The following is a 19,788-nucleotide window of genomic DNA, read 5'->3' on the forward strand; positions in this document are numbered from 1 at the left end:
TGTTGTCAAATGCGCTGTCTAGAACTGAAAGCCACAAGTTTGAAAGCAAATCAAACTCTTTGGAAAGAATGCAGCGCCAAAACAACGATTTTTCCATCACAACTGGACGGGATGGGTCTCGGACATTTGGAGGTACTGTGATTGTGGTCTTCAAAATCCATTTATTTGTATTTTGTGGCAGAACGATTCACGGAACTCCCCACGTTTTAGAAAGATCATCCCGACTCGGTTAGTCTGGCAGTCAAAAACAAATATTTTAAAGATTTCGCAAGGTATTTCACATGTTTCAAATGTTGGATTCCTACCGTTGTGGGTAATCCACGTGCATATGTAGTTTCTATAAGCCGGTGATATGGTAATAAATAAGAAATTTAGTATTCGTTTTTTTTTCTTTCAGTCTCATGTGTTTCCCTTTTCTCAGGTTATTGTTCACAGCTTTCTTGCACACCCAGATGAAACGACAGAGAAATAATCCAGTGGACTGGCCGTGTAATGGATGAAGATAAAGGGGTTAAATGATAACGATTAAATCCCATGAAACAGTTTTTAACACTGAGGGACAAGGGACACAAAGTGAAATTAAATTAGAGAACATACTTATAAATTCAAGGTACTTTATTTGTAGTTTCATAGCAGTAGTGACTGGAAAAGTGGAGTGAACATAGTTTCATAGCAGAAGGGACTGGCAATGAGCCAAAGCCCCATTGCAGTGTCACATTTAATGATTTATTCTTGAAGATCTAGAGTGGGACATACTAGATACAAGACGACAGGAGATCCAATTAACAGAGCTCAGTAAAGTGCAAGCCTGAAAGGTCATCAACAGCATTGTGGACATCAGACCAGCCAACTACTCAATACCAGCATAACAAGAACTAGGGCAAACCATAGACAGAAATTGATTTATTCTGACATTTTCCATCCATTTCAGAATGAGAAATTAAAAAAAAAATTCCTCCAAATGTAGAATTCCCAACCACTACCAGCTGCAGTGCTGAGGCTCATTACTTGGCATCTTTCAAGCAAGAACTCCACATTCTATATTTTGATTTACTATTCTCCCCCCACTTGTGGGATCTATCATTCTATGAAGACTAGGGCTGTGCCAATTAGGGCTTAAGCCCAGGGACTGATACAGTAGCCAGATTGGCCTGAATGGAGTTGTGAAACACTGGGCTTCTAATTATCTGTCTTTTCTGAGTTTCTTCTCACCCAATTTGATTTATTGCTGTCTCCTTGTGGGCTTGCTTGCAACACAGAAAAGTATAATCATCAAAACGGATGGCACACTGTGCTTTTGTTTCTCTTTCAGATATATAATCAATAGTATAGGGTTGTGTTTCCGAACTAAATGTAAATTGTAGCATGGTGAAAAGACAAAACAAGTCGTGAAACTTTTAAATGGTATCAGTGACACCATAACACTATGATTATAAATATTTTTTATCTCTTTTTATTTTTCTTCTTCCACAGTTCCAGTATCAAATGTAATCTCTTTCACTAGTTCCAGTCTTTGCTCTGCTTTCACAGCTGCCTCATTTAGCTTTCTCAGTTTCTGTCAGTTTATGATGGTTTATCCACACAAAGCTTTGCATAGACCTTGTCTAGCTTGGTGAAAGATTGGGGTGAAGGGGAAAGGGTGGTTATAGAAATGTCTTTTGGTTAATATGCTTTTATGCTGTTTGTTGCTCTGGCAGTTGGAGTTCCTTGGCAAAGATCTGTAGGTCTATTCTAGGCCAGGAAAGTTAGATTAAAATTTGCGTTAGGTCAAAATGTCTGCAACAAAAGCGTTCTTTTTACGATAAAATAGAATAAATCATACTGATCACGCTGATATAAAGTTGACCACTATAGGGGGGTGGGAACATAGGTAGATTTTGATTTTTAATGTCCAGAATCGAATATTTTTATTACTTCTGCCTGTGTTAGAGCGCCTTACAAAGAGTCGCAAGGCAAGCACAGGCGAAGGTTACGCAAGCGCGGTATAAGGGGTCGCCAGAGGAAAGTGTTCAGCACGGTACAGTACATGTGACTGACTGCTGCCGCGCTGATGCTGATCTGTGAGCAGGTCACTGCGGCAGACAACTGATTCTGAACAGTAAGCTAGGAACAGAGCTCTTTCGGGTCAAAAGGAAACAAACATTTTCAATTTCATGTATTTTATACTAAGTGGTAGAAGACGCAAATCCGCTTTTATGAATGTTTTCCAGTTTCCTACCATTCATGACATATCATAAAGAATGAAATCAGTATTATACCGATTGCATAGGTGAATTTACGAAGGCAGCACGGGATCATTTAGTTCGTAAGTACAATTTTGTTGATATTTTACACAATGCACGTGGACCGGATATACTCCATGCTCTGCTTATTAACGTGTAGAATATAAATATCTAAATATGTGTTAACCCGTTCCGGTTTCAATGAATATTATCGGCGCTCTGTCCAGACAATAAATTGGGAAAGCATAGAGGGCACATGATGGCAAAATTGAACATCATGTCTTGATGTGAAAAGAACGGTATGAAATACATATTTTTCTTTGGAAATGAAGCAGTATTTGCAAATGTGACTCATGAACCCTGGCGCAGTAGACGTCGATTTAGCTTGGGATATAAATAATAATCATAATGATAACACTGGATCATAAATTTTATTAATGATTATGTAAAATGTTGTTGTAACATGTGTAACATTGAATCCAAGTTACCTAAACTAACTTTCCCAACGCAGATGTTTGTATTACTGGATTTATATTAATGATAGTAATGAATCTATCATGCGATCAAACAAAGCCTGTGCAAAATTATGTATTTTATTAATGATTACCTAAAACCTTATGACATATGTAACATGGAACCCAAAATACCTGAACTAACTCCCCCACCCTGGATGATTTTATTTATCAGAAACACTGCAGGCACTCCATTTTCACATCAATTCTCCCCAGTGTTTAACTGTTTAAAGTACTACCGTTCATCTTATTATGAAATGGAAATTGTATTATTTTTTCACTTGACAAGAGTTTTCCTCTTTATCTGAAGAATTGTGATCAAAACACCGGATTCTTTGTATCTTTCTATTCGGTCAATCAACAGAAAACTGATTAGCGTTATCCTCACAGTGAACAAATATGTAGGATTGCAGTAAAACAAAATGTAATAAAAGTAAGACTTTGAGAAAAAACAAAAACAAACAACAACGACAATAACAACAACAAACAACAACTAGAAATAAGGAATTTTATTACCTGTGTAAAGCAGAACCAAAGAACATGTGTTCCGTGTCCGAATGTGACACCTGACTTCATCTCAAGCACTACTAAACGTGAAATGCTTCAAACTTAATTAATTTTAAGAAATTCATTCACAGTCAGTGTATACTTTGGTTTTTCAGAACTTGAGTGATGTAAAATGTGGCTGTTCTAATCAAATTTTGCAAAACAATAAGCGTGTAGGGACTGACATTTTTCGGATACAACAATTTTTTTCGTTCCACACTTCGTCTGGCTTGTGAACTGAAAAACTACATCATTTCGTGATAAAACTTCACCAGACAGCAAAAGCCAAAATCAAGGTAATTTAAGGGGGTGATTTTCTACTTTGAACTTTGTTGTTTGGAACTTTTGATGCAACAAGTCTTCAACTGAAAACAGTCTAACTGAACTACATGCGTTGACTTGGTTCGAAATCTTACGCCAGATGGCTAAGGGCAAGGGCTACGCCTGACAGGCAGCATAGTCCCAGCTCTCATTTCTTTCGTCAGTTGTGTTGGAATGTGATTGTGCGTTGACGTAAAAGTTGTGTATGTACTTTATGATGGAGTGGAGTATACATTGGTGCTTGTTTTGTGCGATTCTGCCACCGGAACTTCAAGTTATTTGGACATGTTTTCTGTGTAACCTGGCAAGTATTCTTGCTTGTCAGAGCACGCCATTTCTTCACCATCCCCTTTCGCACGCGCAGCCCGCTCCGCGTGTTCCTGAAGCTGACCTCTACCACAGGCCCTTGCTTAATGCTCATTCTCCCCGTGTGTCTTACACACGGGACCAGCTCCTGTCCGTGCCTCCTGCAGCACTTGACCCTTCTGTCATCGACGCCATCAGAGGTGTGGGTATAGGTTGTCACCTCCCCCGTGTTCGCACTCATCGTGCAGGACGTCGCAAGCAGAGGAAGATAGCTGTTGTGTGTGGTACTGGACGTGTAACTTCCACTGACCACCCTGTTAAATGCATCAACTTTGATAACCATATTCGTGTACCTCTGTCCTGCTTTCCCTCCCACCGCTCAACTCAAATTTCTCTAGGTCTGTTCAACGCCCAGTCAGTTGGTCCTCGCCTCAAACGCTCAGCGATCAACGAACATCTGCTCTCAATCAGCCTCGACATCCTGTGTATCACAGAAACTTGGCTTCGCAGTACTGGGGATGAAGCTAAGTGTCGAGATCTCGCTCCCCCTGGCTACACTACCACCTCCTTCCCTCGTGTTACAACAACTTGCGGGGGAGGAATCGCCTTCGTTGTGTCAGACAGGCTGCTCCCACACACAACGTACACATCTGCCTTTCCCTTCAACCATGCCTCATTCGAACTGGCCCAGCTTTCACTGTCGCTGCCACATTCCCACCTCAATGTGTTCTGCCTCTACCGTCCGCCACCAAACAAGAAAAATAAACTTTCTGATACGATGTTCATAGAACAGTTTCCGGACTTCTTAGAATACGCTAATAGTTTACCAGGCTCCCTACTTATTGTTGGTGACTTTAATTTTCATTTTGATTCACCCACACAGTTTTATACCTCTAAATTACTTGAAATTGTCAGTTTGTTCGATCTTAACCAGTCTGTAACCGAGCCTACACACAATCGTGGTCACATCGTCGATTGGGTGTTGCACAGAAATGAGGACTGCCTCCTGAAGTCTACCACCGTCGATCACACCCTGTCCTCCGACCATCACAGTGTGACGTGTCAACTGAACCTCACCAAACCTCCCACGCCCCGTGTGTATAGGGAGGTGCGCACACTGACCTCAATTGACTTAGACTTACTTAAAGCTGACCTGCTGACTAATATCCCTTTTGAGCCGACTGCTGACCAGCTATCCACTGTCCTACGCGCTGCACTCGACAGGCACGCCCCGTCGACTCGGCGCCTGATCTCCAATCGTCCCCCGTCGCCTTGGTACAACACCGTGGGACCAGAGCTGTTGGAGGCCAAGCGGGAGAGAAGAAGAGCTGAGAGGCACTGGCGCGCCACTAGTTTGACCATCAGTAGGGACATTTTTCAGACAGCCAGGAATAATGTAACAAACATTGTTGACAGGGCAAAGTCAAAGTTCTACTCTTCTAAAATACTTGCATGCACCACAGCCAAACAGCTTTTCAACGCTACGAACAATCTACTAGGTAAAATGAAAAACACTCCTCTCCCTACAACATTTTCGGCGCAGGAACTCCCTCAAAAGTTTTCTGACTTCTTCACCGGCAAAATATCATGCATTCGTGAGAAGCTTGACTCTGTTGTGTCTCCTTCTTCACCCGTTCAAGAACGCGTGTACAGTGGTCCTGTTTTACATTGTTTCCAACCGGTAACTGAAGATTTTGTGAAGAAAGTGTGTCTGAGCGCTTGTCCGAAATCCTGTGAGCTTGACCCTGTCCCGTCTTCTTTGTTGGTTGAATGTATTGATGTTCTACTGCCACATATTACTCATGTCATCAATTCTTCCTTGCTGTCTGGTTGTTTCCCTGAAAGCTTCAAGTCTGCTATTGTACGTCCACTCATCAAGAAACCATCTTTGGATCATAATTGCTTGAAAAATTATCGACCTGTCTCTAATCTGTCATTTTTATCAAAACTGCTAGAAAAGATCATATTGTCTCAGCTCTTAGCTCATCTGGAGCAGAATGGCTTACTTAATTCCCACCAGTCAGCTTATAGACGTGGTCATAGTTGCGAAACAGCCCTTCTTAGAATAGTGAATGATTTGCTTTCGGGATTTGATGAGGATAAGATATCTGTTCTCGCTCTCTTAGATTTGTCAGCAGCTTTTGACACTATCGACCACTCTATCCTCTTGAACAGACTTAAAACTTCCTTTGGTATTCGTGACACTGCACTAGCATGGATCACGTCTTACCTGTCAGATCGTACACAGAAAGTGTGTGTAAATGGTACATACTCTAGAATATCTGCCTTGAAATATGGTGTCCCACAAGGGTCCGTCCTAGGTCCTGTTCTTTTCGTGCTGTATGCGGCTCCTGTGTCGGATGTCATCAGTCATCATGCGATGTCGCATGAGAGCTTTGCTGATGACACACAACTTTATCAGTCGGCTTCCATAGCTGAATTTGATGCACTGGTGACTCAAACACAGGAGTGCATTGCTGGCCTAAAGGACTGGATGACTCTCAACAAGCTGCAATTAAATGATGATAAGACTGAATTGATGATAACCTGTCCAAAGAAGTTTCGTCAACATCCTTCCTTTCCTGACTCTGTTCTGATCAATAGCACACCTGTTTCACTTTCTCCCTCTGTTCGCAGTCTTGGTGTAATCCTGGACCAGTCTCTTTCCTTCCAACAGCACATTTCGAATATCTGTAAAGTTGCCTATTTGGAACTGCGTAGAATCAGCTCTATCCGCCACTATCTCTCAACCGATGCAACCAAGACACTTGTATGCTCTCTGGTTCTCTCAAGATTGGATTACTGCAACTCTCTTTTGGCCGGCCTTCCCAAATACCTGTTAGACAGACTCCAACGAATTCAGAATAACGCTGCCAGACTCATTTGCAGAGCTTCTAAATTTGACCATGTTTCTCCTCTCCTTCAGTCTCTCCACTGGTTGCCTGTTTCTGATCGAATAGACTATAAGCTATCCACTCTGACCTTTTCTGCAGTCAACGGATCTGGCCCCAAGTATCTTTCTGAACTCATCCATATCTATACCCCGTCTCGCCAGCTCCGTTCTTCCTCTGATACTCGACTTCTCAGGATACCTCACGTCAGAAGTAAGACCTATGGACACAGATCGTTTTCTTTTCAATCGCCAAAGACGTGGAACAAGCTCCCTGATAACCTCCGTCACTCTGATTCCCTCGCATCTTTTAAATCTCGTCTCAAAACTCACCTTTTCCCTCAGCAATAAGTTCAATTGTGGCAGGTCCACAACTACATGCATGTATATGAATGTGTATTGTGTGTGCGTGTGTTTATGTAAGTTTGTGCCTGCCTATGTGTGCGTATTTGTTAGGGTAGCTGTTAGATACACATGTATGTTAAAATGTATGTATGCAGTGTGTGTGTGTGTGCGTGCGTGCGTGTGTGTGTGCGCGTACGTGCGTGCGTGCGTGTGTGTGTGTGTGTGTGGTCACATTTTGGTGTGTGTATGTAACATAGATATAATGTTTTATGTTATCAAAAGCGTTTTTGTAAAGCACCTAGAGCAGATTTCTGGATAGTGTGCTATATAAGTATCCATTATTATTATTATTATTATTATTATCCGTATATTACCATATCTCACCATGTGTCAGAAACAGTGATTGTGTCTAAACTTAATCGGATCAGAGATAAATGTACAAACAAACCATAACAATGACGAAATTAACATACACAGTTTTTTTGTTTGTTTTTTTGTTTTTTAAATATAGCAACCACGGGGTGCGAATGAACACATCGGAGATTTCCGTGTAACATATGTACATCTCACACGCAGTCAGAAACAACAGATTCTCTGAATATGTGTTCAAACACACACGATTGAAGGGTGTTTGTCAAACCGATTTACGCTTTCCCACGATGAATCCGCATAATTTATGTGGAAACAGTTCTAATTTTGTTTACATGTATATTTTTATTGGGTCGTTTACATGCACAGAAGTAACACAGAAAAGCGGAACTGAAAATTAATATAGGACGTCGATTGCATTTAAATAGTTAAATAGACTTTTTTTCTCAGAAAATGAGTGTATGTGCTGCAGAAGGTGGATGTGTTGACCACCTGTTGCAAGTAAAGAATGTGTAGTTTATTCATGAATGTGCTTGCCTTTGAATGAATAAAAATACGTCAAGAGGAACGGGTTGTTTTCATCTGTCAGGCGGGTTTTTTGCGTAATATTTCAAACTTAATGTACCATTTTTACTGATGATCAATGTTTTATTATCGCAACGAATGAATATAGATCAGGTCTTTATGTACTGGATTTTAATCAGGTTTGTACTTATTTGTTTCTGACCACTTCATGTTCAGACACATTGCCATGTCACAAAATGGCACCAAAATTTTGGATGTTTTTAATAATTTACAACACATTTAAGACACAAGAACAAACCATATTCTCACAAAATTGTTGCAGACATTTCTCTAATGAATTGCAATCCTCATAACATGTGAAACATTTGGATAATCATTGTAAACACATGTTTATACTGAATCAGACAGAGACCCCCATTTCCAACAAAGTTCTGGAGACTGACCCATTTTCATTTTCCAGGCAGTCTTTGCTCTTCATGACAATCTGATGCACTTCATTTTGCCACATTCATACTCCAGCCAGATACATTTTCTTTCCCACGCTAAACTGACGTGTGTACTGCGCCAGGGTTCGTGAGTCACATTTGCAAATACCGCTTCATTTCCAAAGAAAAATATATATTTCATACCATTCTTTTTACATCAAGACATGATGTTGGTCGATTTTGCCATCATCTGCCTTCCATGCTTTCAGAATTAATTGTCTGGACAGTGCTCCGACACTGTTCATTGAAACAAACCTGGTTAACAGGTATTGAGATATTCATATACTACACGTTAATAAGCAGAGCATGAAGTATTTCCAAGTTGTCCATTGCTTAAAATGTCAACATGATTGTTCTTACGAACTAAATGATCCCGTGCTGCCTTCGTAAATTCACTTTTGCAGTCGGTATAATACCGATTTCATTCTTTATGAAATGTCAGGACTGGTACGAAACTGTAAAGCAATCATAAAAGCAAATTTGCGTTTTCTACCAATTTAATATGTATGAAATTAAAAATGTTTGTTTCCTTTTGACCCCAAATAGTTCTCTTATTTTCTGTACGGTATCTGTCATCAGCCGCAGTGACCTACTAACGGAGGTATAGGGCAGCATCAGCGCGGCAGCAGTCAGCCACAAGTACTGTACCGCGCTAAACGCTTTCCTCTGGTGACCCCATATACCACACTTGCGTAACTCTGGCTTGCTCTTGCCTTGCAGATCTTTGTAAGGTGCTCTCTCATGGCCAGAAGTGTGACAAATAATTATTAAAAACTAAAATCTAATTATGTTCCCACCCACCTACAGCGGTCAAGTTTATATCAGCGTGATCAGTATGATTTATTCTATTTTATCGCGAAAAGAACGGTTTTGTTTCAGACATTTTGACCATTTTTGTATCTGTCCTGGACTATTCCTGGATCATGGTCTTTATGCAGGATCTGGGAAATTACTGGTGTGCATGAAAAGGCAGGGGCTGACCATAAACTTTCACAATGATGTCATATATCAGATGTTGGCTTGTATTAATTATGACTTCTTCTTCCTCGTTGGTGGGCTGCAACACCCATGTTCACTCACATGTACACAAGAGGGTGTTTACTTGTATGATCGTTTTTACCCCACCATGTACTGATGTAGGCAGCCATACTCCGTTTTCAGGGGTGTGCATGCTGAGTATGTTTGTGTTTCCATAACCCACCAAACGCTGACATGGATAACAGGATCTTTAACGTGCATATTTGATCATCATCTTCCCTATACACACGAAGGGGGTTCGGGTACAAGCAGGTCTGCACATATGTTGACCTGGGAGATTGGAAAAATCTCCACCCTTTACCCACCAGGTGCCATTACCGAAATTCGAACCTGGGACCCTCAGATCGAGAGTCCAACGCTTTAACCACTTGGCTATTGTGCCAGTCATATTAGTTAACGTAAAAAGTAGGTTCATACAATCTGGTCTGCATCTGAAGGTATTCACGAATATACTGTTAACTACCTTATATTGTTATCAATAAGTACTCACCCCCACTTTGCACAAATTTCACTCTAGTTGGTGATAGGCACTAGGTGTTTACTAGGTACTTTACTCTTTTCTGGAAATCCATTCCCTAAACAGTACTGGGCATTTACTCTCTCTTTATATATATATGTGTATATATGTTTCAGTAGGAAATTAATGAAATGTGTAATGGATGTATTACTGTACTTCTCTGTTTTAAAATATCTAATGGATGTATTTCTGTATTAAAGTCTCCTCTGTCTCTGTGCATGCACATACTCATTTGTGTATGCTTGAGAGAGAGAGAGAGAGAAAAAAAACAAAATCCTAGAACATGTAATAGAAACAAGACCGTGAGTCATGGAACAAAGCCAAGGCATCACTCAGCTTTTCAAATTGATTGACATCTCATGCAAGGGTTATATTCTTTATGTCAGGATTTGAATCTGCATTGCTTTTTAAAACATCACAAATACTGAATTAGCAGACTAATTTGATACCAGTTAATCTTTTTTTTCTTTCTTTCTTTCAAAGTGGTGGATGGGCATTTACAAAGTATTTCACCCTGTGCATAGCTTTTAACCCCCAAAGTGGTGTTCACATTAAATAGATCCTGGACATTTACAAGTTAGGTTAGAGTAACTGGAAATAGCATATTCTGACAGTGTGCAGTGTTAATGATATGGCTGGTCCCCAAGGGATTTGGAATTTCTTGCCTGAAAACAACATTCTTTTTTCCAGTAAATATCATTATCAAACAAAGTAGTTGTGGCTTTCTTCATCAGTGAACATGAAATTTACGTTGGGTAGATCTGTGTGTTTGTGAAACCAGAATGCAAGCATGTGACAGTCATGATGTTTATGTGTGCTCATGCAGGCATGTGTGATAATATTATAGATTTCACCTAAGTCATTGTTTAAGATTCTCCCTCTATTTAAGAATTTGTCTTGCACTCTGTGTCAGTCCTTCCTGTTGGAAAAAAGAATGCATGAAGCTCAGTTACATCCTCGTAAGTTCATTGCTGAAGATTTTACTAACCAACTTTGTTAACATCTGGATCTAGTAGTGTACATCGCAGATGCCACTTCTGGCGATAAAACATTTTTTGTTACTGATAATTTACGGACAATTTAGTATCAGATATCAGCCACCTAGATCCCCTGGGAAAGAGTGACCATGATATGTTGGTTTTTCAGTTCCACATTTCATTGGTGAAGGAAAAAGCAGAAAAAAAGGTGAATTTTTACTTTAAAAAGGTAAACTATAATGGAATGTGAGAGATGGTGAATAAAGTGGACTGGGCATCAATGGATTGGGATGGAAAAGACGTGAACAAGTGCTGGAATGACTTAAAGACTATACTTCACAAAACCATGAATATATGTATATACCAAAAGTGTCAAATAGGAGAAAAAAATCAAACCCTCATGGATGAACAATAAAATAATGAGAATCATCAGAAAGAAATATAAATTGTATAAGCGTTTCTTAAGAACTAAGTCAGGCCACTCCTATCAATGCTGCATCAAAGAAAGGAATAAATGCTGCAAAATCATTTTTAAAAATCTAAAAAAATAAAAATAAATTAAAAAAAAAAAAAGATTATGAAAGAAATTTAGCCAAAAAATGTAAACAAATGTTCTCGACGCGGTCGGGTGGCGTTAGAAATCACGTGATAACATGCAGAAAGCTGCCACGTTCACAACATTATCATGATTTTCTGACATCTAGGGACATAGACGATTCCAAAAATATATCATAACACTTGCCACTATGAGTGGTACCGATTAACCTGCTGGCTGATGGACTAAAGATTCCGGAGTGAACTGAAAACTTATTTTGTGGAATTTCCGTTCACGTGACATGCGAAACTCCCTTGTGACGTCACGGGGATTACTTGTCCATTCAGTCACGCTTCTCAGCAAGGAGCGTGTTCGTGTTTTCAGTTCTTCAACCATGGACATTTCAGCGAACCCGATCGAAAAGACTGCTGTCCATTTCATCCTCCACTCAAATCCTGAACATGAAAGAAGTAAGGATTTTATCTGCTTGTGGATTTTATTTTTTATGATCGATTGTCGAGTCGGTGGTTCACTAACTTTTTCCGTGATCGACCTCAGTGACAAAAGTGGACCGGTTTGCACGTTACTTTTACTTGTGTTAGGTTCAATGGATCTTTAATGAAAAAATTCTTATGGGTGATTTTTCAGATATGACTGAGAATAATAATCTGTTAAGTGATTATAATCTGTAATCTGAATGTATTTATGTGGTGCTCGGCACTGGATTTGAAACGATTTTTACCCTCATGCTGTTGGGTGTAGAGTCAAGTGAGCGTCTTGCTGAACATTAATGATTAAGAAGAACGAAATTGTATTATTGTTATGTATTGCAATAACACGTTAGACACGGGACACACTTTACAGCTTATTTTCGAGGATTGTTTACGCGAGACAGCCGGTCTTCCCAGCGTGTTTTCCCCACACAGCTGTGGCTTTGTTTTATGCTCGTTCGGAGAACTCCATCCGTCACGTGTCGTTTCGCAACCAGTGCTATTCTCAGTTCGGATCGTTCACAGTTGTGATGAAAAGGGTTCTCTTATTATGGATGGGATGGAAGTGACTCGGGGGAAGGGGGGTGGGGTGGGGGAGCGGGGTTGTGGTGGCACTGATCCGACAGTGATACCGGAATGACGGACTGACGACCGTACTGGGCCGGCGGTGACTGGTACATCCGAGGAAATCTCAATATGTGTCATTGTGTGAAATCCCGATGTACGTATTTGCTAAAGTCTAATGGGAAATGTGCCCCAATGACTCTTCACGGAGTTAGGGAGAAGAAGAAGAAGAAAAAAAGATGATCACAGAATCACATAAACAAATGTTCTCGACGCGGTCGGGCCACGGTGGGGTTAGAAATCACGTGATGTCACGTGATGGTACCAAGCTCAGAGCATTGACTCAAGAATACCAAAAGAAATGCTGTAAATAATGTAAATAGTGCAAATAAAAAATATTTGAAAGTTACAAACAACAAGAGTAATGGTAATGTAAGGGGTGATAGTTACAGTCCTGAAGGTCTGAAGTTTTTACTATTAAACGCTGATAATATTGGAAACAAAAAACAAGAACTGAATGCCTTGGCTTGGGATTTAAATCCTGACATTATTGCAATTACTGAACTGAAGCCAAAGACCTTGAGACCTGACTGGATGGGAACCTGTAACTGATGGATATGTTTTATGTACTAATGAGGCTGGGCGAGGGGTAGGCTTGTTTGCAAAGACGAATCTGAATGTGGTGCGTAATACACAGCTGTAAGAAGTCTTCAGCCCTTCTGTCTTCTGCTCCATTGCACTTGATAATGAGGAATTAAAAGTTGGAGTTGCATATAGATCTCCCAGTAGTTCATTAGAAGAAAATAAGAAATTAATTAAATGTGTATCACTGTTTTTTGAAGGCACAGGTAAGAATGTGTTGATGGGTGATTTTAATTATCCAGAAATTGATTGGGAACAAGAAGTGTGTACCAAACACATAGACCACCCTGCTTCAAAATTTCTGGAAGTATTGCAAGATAATTTTGTGGTACAGTTTGTTACGGAACCAACACATTTTCGTGGTAATCAAACAGCAAATATTTTGGATTTAGTTTTAGCAAACAGAGATGACTTGGTTTATAATGTTTTATATTATCCCCCTATAGGTAAAAGTCACCACTCTAGCATTACTTTTGAAGTTGATACTGGTATTCCACTACCTGATAAGTCGAAAGGCTGATTATTTTTATGATAGAGGTGATTATGAGACAATGAGGCATGCATTGGATGACTTTAATTGGAAAGAGACTTTGGAACTCAAATCTGTGGATGAGTGTTGGTCTTGCATTACTGATAAATTGAAGGAATTACAAGATAAGTATGTGCCATCTAAAGAGTTTTGGACTGGAAACAAAAGTTACAAAAAGACTGTCCCACTTTCTGTTTTGGAAAAGATACGACTGAAAAGAAGAACCTTCAGATGGTATAAGAAGTACAGGATGACTGAAAATCATAATGCTTATGCACATGCTCGAAATCAGGTTAAGAGGGCATTACGAAAAGCTACCAAGGAAAAAGAGATGTCTATTGCAAAGAACATTAAAAGTGACCCAAAGAGACTGTTTAATTATATTGCATCACAAACTAAACCAAAGGAGATTATTCCGAACTTAAGCACACCTGGTGGAACTTTAACTAACAATGACAAAGAAAAGGCTGAGGTCCTAAATTTGTTTTTCTCTAGTGTTTTCACAGTGGAAGATGTCACCAATGTTCCATCTTTTGAGTCAGAATGCAAGGCTTCAACAGATTATGTTGAAGTTTCAGAAAAGATTATTAGTGACAAACTTTCACAGTTAAAGGTAAATAAAGCCACTGGTCCTGATGGAATACACCCTTATTTGCTAAAAGAATTACATAATAGTTTAGCTATTCCCTTAAAGATTCTGTTTGTTAAGACTGTATCACATGGTAAGATCCCACAGGCATGGAAAGTAGCACAAGTAAAACCAATATTTAAGAAAGGTAACAAACAAGACCCTGGAAACTATCGACCAGTAAGTTTGACATCGGTTGTAGGTAACGTTTTTGAAGGTTTCATACGTGATACTTTGAATAAACATTTGATTGATAACGACTTACTGTCTGATTATCAGTTTGGCTTTACCAGTGGTAGATCCTGTGTGACTCAGTTGTTGAATACTGTACATGACTGGATAAAAGACCAGTACGTATCAGTAGGGACTGAGTCATCGTGTCCTGTTAAGGTGAGTAGTGGTGTTCCCCAAGGCAGTGTCTTGGGGCCCACACTCTTTGTATATTATATAAATGACATGCCTGACATACTAGACTGTTTTGTGAAAATCTTTGCAGATGATACAAAGATCTATGAGGAAGTAGATTCTGATGTTGGTAGATTGAAATTACAAGTTAGTATTGATAATTTAGTACACTGGACTGATAAATGGCAAATTAAATTTAATAGCAATAAATGTAAAGTTTTACACGTAGGCAGAAATAATCCACATTATAAGTATTATATGAATGGTACGGACTTGCAGGAGACTTCATCAGAGAGAGAGCTTGGAGTCATTATTGACTGTGGTCTCTCTTTTGATGTTCATGTTAATGAAACCATTAAAAAAGCCAATAGATTGACCGGAATGTTAGTTGGAAATATACAGTGTAAAAGTAAAGACATAGTGGTGCCATTATTTAAGTCATTAGTCAGGCCAGTCTTAGAATATGGGAATGTTGTTTGGAATATGGGTTTAGTGAAACATATAGACAGTATTGAAAATGTTCAACGAAGATTTACTAAAAGAATCATTGGCTTTGCTGATATGGACTATGAAAGTAGGTTGCAAGCACTTAAGTTACCTAGTTTAGAATATAGAAGACTGTGTGGTGATTTAATAGAGATGTATAAAATGACACATAGATTATATGACAGCAGAACTATAAACTCTTTGTTTACATTGAATGAGAACAGTGCCACTAGAGGCCATTCCTACAAACTATTAAAAGTTTCAGTTAAAACTTCCAGATTTGCACATTTCTTTACTATCAGAGTAACAAATGTTTGGAACAATTTGTCACAAGACGTTGTTTCCGCAGGAACAGTGAATACATTTAAAAATTATCTTGATATTCATTTAAAAAAATTTTAAATACAAAACTCATTTACATATTTATTGATTTTTCAAGCATTGCGCACTCAATGTTGAAAAATGCGTCAGACATATGTGGGGACTCTCTTTTTCTTCCCCACTTCAAGCGGGCAAAAGGCCTTGTCAGGCCTGCACGCCTTGATATTGATATGATATGATATGATACATAAATATTCGGCTATAGGCTAGAAGCCTTTTGCCCTCATAATAATGCCCATTGATGTGCTTTTGGATCACTATATAGTGAACTGTTCCAAGGTTTAATTAGGCATTGTGTATACTACATTTATTTTTGACTCAATAAAGATTTAAATCGATGGAAAATGCATGGTCCTTAAAAGTTTTGTCAATTTGGTTTTTGAAGGCGTTTACTGATGATGATGATGTGTGGTGGGTGTGAGTGTGTGTGTGTGCTAACAGTACAAGACCAACCAAGCAAGGAAAAAAAGACAAATACCAATTGTAATGATGAATATGATAATGATAACATATAATTGTTCATGATATGGAAATGGCTTAAAGAGATTTACTTAGTACCAGTATTCTATTTCTATAGAATGGGATTGGGAATATCAAGTTGTTGTTTTTTTCCCCAGAAAGTATCCCAATGATTGTTAACAAGGGGAGAAAGAGACAAACATTCTTTATTATTATAATTATCATTATTGTTATTATTCATAGTCAGGTAGTATAGTCCTTCATCTTATGATGTGATCAGTGAGTGCAGCTTACCATCAGTCATGGTCACAAGAAATAAGTGGCATATTCAGCATGTGATGTGATGGTTTCCTCTAGACTATGCATGCAGCGTCCTTCACAGTCAAAGTTCTCTATAAATTTTCTTTCACTAATGATAATGAAAATGATGATGATATAATGATAAATGATAATGCCAGCATAAACATGGGCTATAGAGTTTTATTTCCCAACTCAGACCCATCCTTCCACATACACCCTTGGGGATTTGTCTGAAAATGACAATCCCAGAAGAGGGACATGCCCCATTTCCCCGCACCCCCCACCCCCACCCCCACCCCCCACCCCAAAAAAAAGGTGTGTGTGTCGGGGGGTTCTTTATGAAGGCAAAAGGCCTTTTTAACCTGCAGTTCATTTGCACTGATGTATTCATTAATTCAGTTGGGGAGAGAGAATAAAAGGGGGCATGCATGTTTGGGACAAACATTCTATTCCAAAAAAAGGAAGCATCGAGATAGAGAAGATCATTCAGTTATAAAGAACAAAACAAAAAAAAGCAGCTGGGTATCCTCAGGTGCTTATGAACTTTTTTTTTCTTTCTTTTTTCTTTTTCTTTCTTTCTTTCTTGTCAAAAAGCATCATCAGATTTTAAACAAGTTTACCTGCCAAGAGGAGGGAGAGAGGAACTTACCTTAGGCATTTACATAAGATAAAGAAGATCATTGTTAACCAGTTGCATACCAGAGAATTTTCTTTAAAAATTATTCTCTCCTTGCCTGGGAATTCTAAGGATTCAGAGGTGATAGATTAAAAAAAAAAAAATTTCTAGCACAAAAGCTGTAGGAGATACAGAACAAAAGTAAATGTCTTGGTGAAGAAAAATGAATGTGGATTCTGAATACAGGTGGTTGTTTTTTTTTGTTTGTTTGTTGTTGTTTTTTCAGTTGTTTGAATCTAGATAACTATTGAGGCATTTCAAAGTGAAGATAATTATTTTTATGTATTAGAACATCTATTTCAAATTTAACCTCAACAGAGTGACACCCAGAAAGAAAACAAACAAAAATCGGATGGAAATACCATGCTTATTGTCTGAAAGTGATACATGTACAGTATATACCAGTTAAATGAAATGGGTTATAAGTATCTGATAACATTCACATACTTGTAGTCATATAAGTGAATAACTGTCCCTGCAACAACACATGTACGTGGGTTTCGTCAAGATAAAGAGTCAATCATGTTCTCAGAGAGTTAGCCATCAAGCTTTTCTTACACCAAACAGCATCCTCCTGTAGAGGAGAGAGTGCATTGGTGACATTGGCTTCTTCCTGGTTATTGCTGATCTGACAAGTGTCTGCTGTGCATCCGGTTTGTCTCCACTACAAATAAATTGTTCAACTTCAACCGATCAGTGACAAAAAAGCTTGAAAAAATAAAGAACATATTCCCATCTATTGTCTGTCATCCCTGGGTGTCAAAAAATCATGGATAATTGGCTGTTGGCATTCCTGGCAGTTTATCACTGTGAAAAGACAGTTCATAATAATTTTCTAACATTTTACTTTTTAGCAATAATGTTCTGATATAACTGAAACAGGAAACTCACAACCAGACATGACTCATTTATTTACTACAGTACTTTTTCAATGTTTTATAATCAGGCCCTTTCACGGATCTATCAATGCTCAAGCTAAATATAGAAATTTATATTATTATAAAGCGTAATAATGCTTGTCACTTCAGCAGTCACCAATTTCCAGTGACTTCAATGAGTAGGGCTTCTTATTTGATTTCCTTTTTTTTAAATTCCATAATTGATGTGGCTGATGACAGTTATAAAAAATAGTTTATGAGCGATAACATTAATAGATAACACAAAAAGGCTTTGTATGGAGTTCTTGTTACATTGATTAGAAGTCCCATTCAGATTTCGTTCGAGAGGTTATAGCACAATACCTTGTGACCAACTGTGAGTATTGATGCAGTTTACTTTTCTCTTGTTTTGCTGTGAAGCCGTGAGTAAAATTCTAGATAATCTGTAAAAAGTGCGTTCATTTGGAAAATGGGTTACAACATTGTGATTACAGACCATGATGACCGATGGATGGGACGTGGCCGAGGCAACAGATGGAAACACAACAAGAACTATGGTGGCCGAGGGTCTTCACGTGGTCGTGGTCGTGGGCGTGATTCAAACCAGTATTACTCTGGTAGTGGTGGCGCCAGTTACTTTGACCAGGAAGGTGATGTGATGATGGGTGGAGATGCGGAACATGGAGTGGCCAGACGATAGTAAGTGGTGGGCTGTTTGTGGATCTGATGTGTTAGTTTGGCCAGTTTACTGTTTAAATATATGTTTTTGAGTGTGTGTGTGTGTGAAATGTGATTTAAAGATTGTTCAAGCTGGATAAAAAAAACACAGTGATTTAAACAAAGAAACAATGAATGGACCACAGTTGTTTGCTTTTTAGGATTTAAGCATTCATCCGCAAGCATCATATTGAGACCATTGGTTTATTGTAAAACTGGTGAATCTGTGTTGTAAAAACTTTGATATGGACTGAATCATTTGTGGCGATCTTAGATTTGATGTCCTTGTTTATTTCCATCTTCTACCACCTGCATCTCGTGAAAATAAGAGAGAGAGAGAGAGAGAAGGAGACAGACAGAGACAGAGTGAAAGAGAAGGGTTGACTGGTTGTGCACATTTCACTAATTACTACGTTAGTAATTTTGTGTGGGTGTGTGAATGTTCTCAACCAGCTGGTGAAACTGAAAGTCAGTGTCTTCATTCAGTAAGTAGGCCTGTCATTGGTATTTAAGAAAGCAACATATTCTATTTGTTTTGGTCACTGCCAGAAAAGGGATAAATATAAAAATGTGCTTGTATCACAGTATACAGTTGTGCACTCGCATGGATTCAAGGCACATAGTACTCTGTATCTTGAGATGTCAGTGTTCTTGGGTCTTGGTTACTCAGTTGGTAGAGTGCTAGACTCACAGTATTAATGTTGCAATTTTGAGTCATGGAACACCTAACATGAACACTCGCATTTTTGAAAACCCACCTTCTTAACATGTTCTTTTAACTGAGAACAATCTTGCCCACTCTCTTTTCTTTTCTCTTAGCCCTAGTATTGTACAACGTGGTTTCTTAGCATTTATTCACTCATGTTCGAAACTGTTAACAGCAATCCATATTCTTCTGATCGTCCAATGTCGCGCCATGGAAGACGAAACCAGTACCAAGGCAAGAACAACCGACCCAGCCAGCAGCCTCACGATGGGTCACGAGCCAGAAGGTTGGGACTTCCATTGCAGAGCCAAGGAAGGAGCTGGTCCAAAGTGTCTGTA

The 19,788-nt window shown here is 39.0% G+C and overlaps 1 protein-coding gene across 2 annotated transcripts in view; it reads left to right on the forward strand.

Annotated features, from left to right (window-relative positions):
- LOC143281042 (nuclear RNA export factor 1-like) overlaps nt 1–19,788 on the forward strand; it is a 33,751-nt gene continuing 13,963 nt past the window's right edge. The window contains exons 1-3 of one of the 2 annotated variants that reach the window (XM_076585947.1): nt 1–132; nt 18,522–18,726; nt 19,626–19,785. In XM_076585947.1, the coding sequence (XP_076442062.1) occupies nt 69–132; nt 18,522–18,726; nt 19,626–19,785 (429 nt within the window). In that variant the 5' untranslated portion in view covers nt 1–68. Of the gene's footprint in view, nt 133–11,928; nt 12,059–18,521; nt 18,727–19,625; nt 19,786–19,788 lie in introns of those variants that run through there. The other variant, XM_076585946.1, reaches the window with a different exon arrangement.

Source organism: Babylonia areolata, chromosome 4 (genome assembly GCF_041734735.1).
Source record: "Babylonia areolata isolate BAREFJ2019XMU chromosome 4, ASM4173473v1, whole genome shotgun sequence".
NCBI classification, from domain to species: domain Eukaryota; kingdom Metazoa; phylum Mollusca; class Gastropoda; order Neogastropoda; family Buccinidae; genus Babylonia; species Babylonia areolata.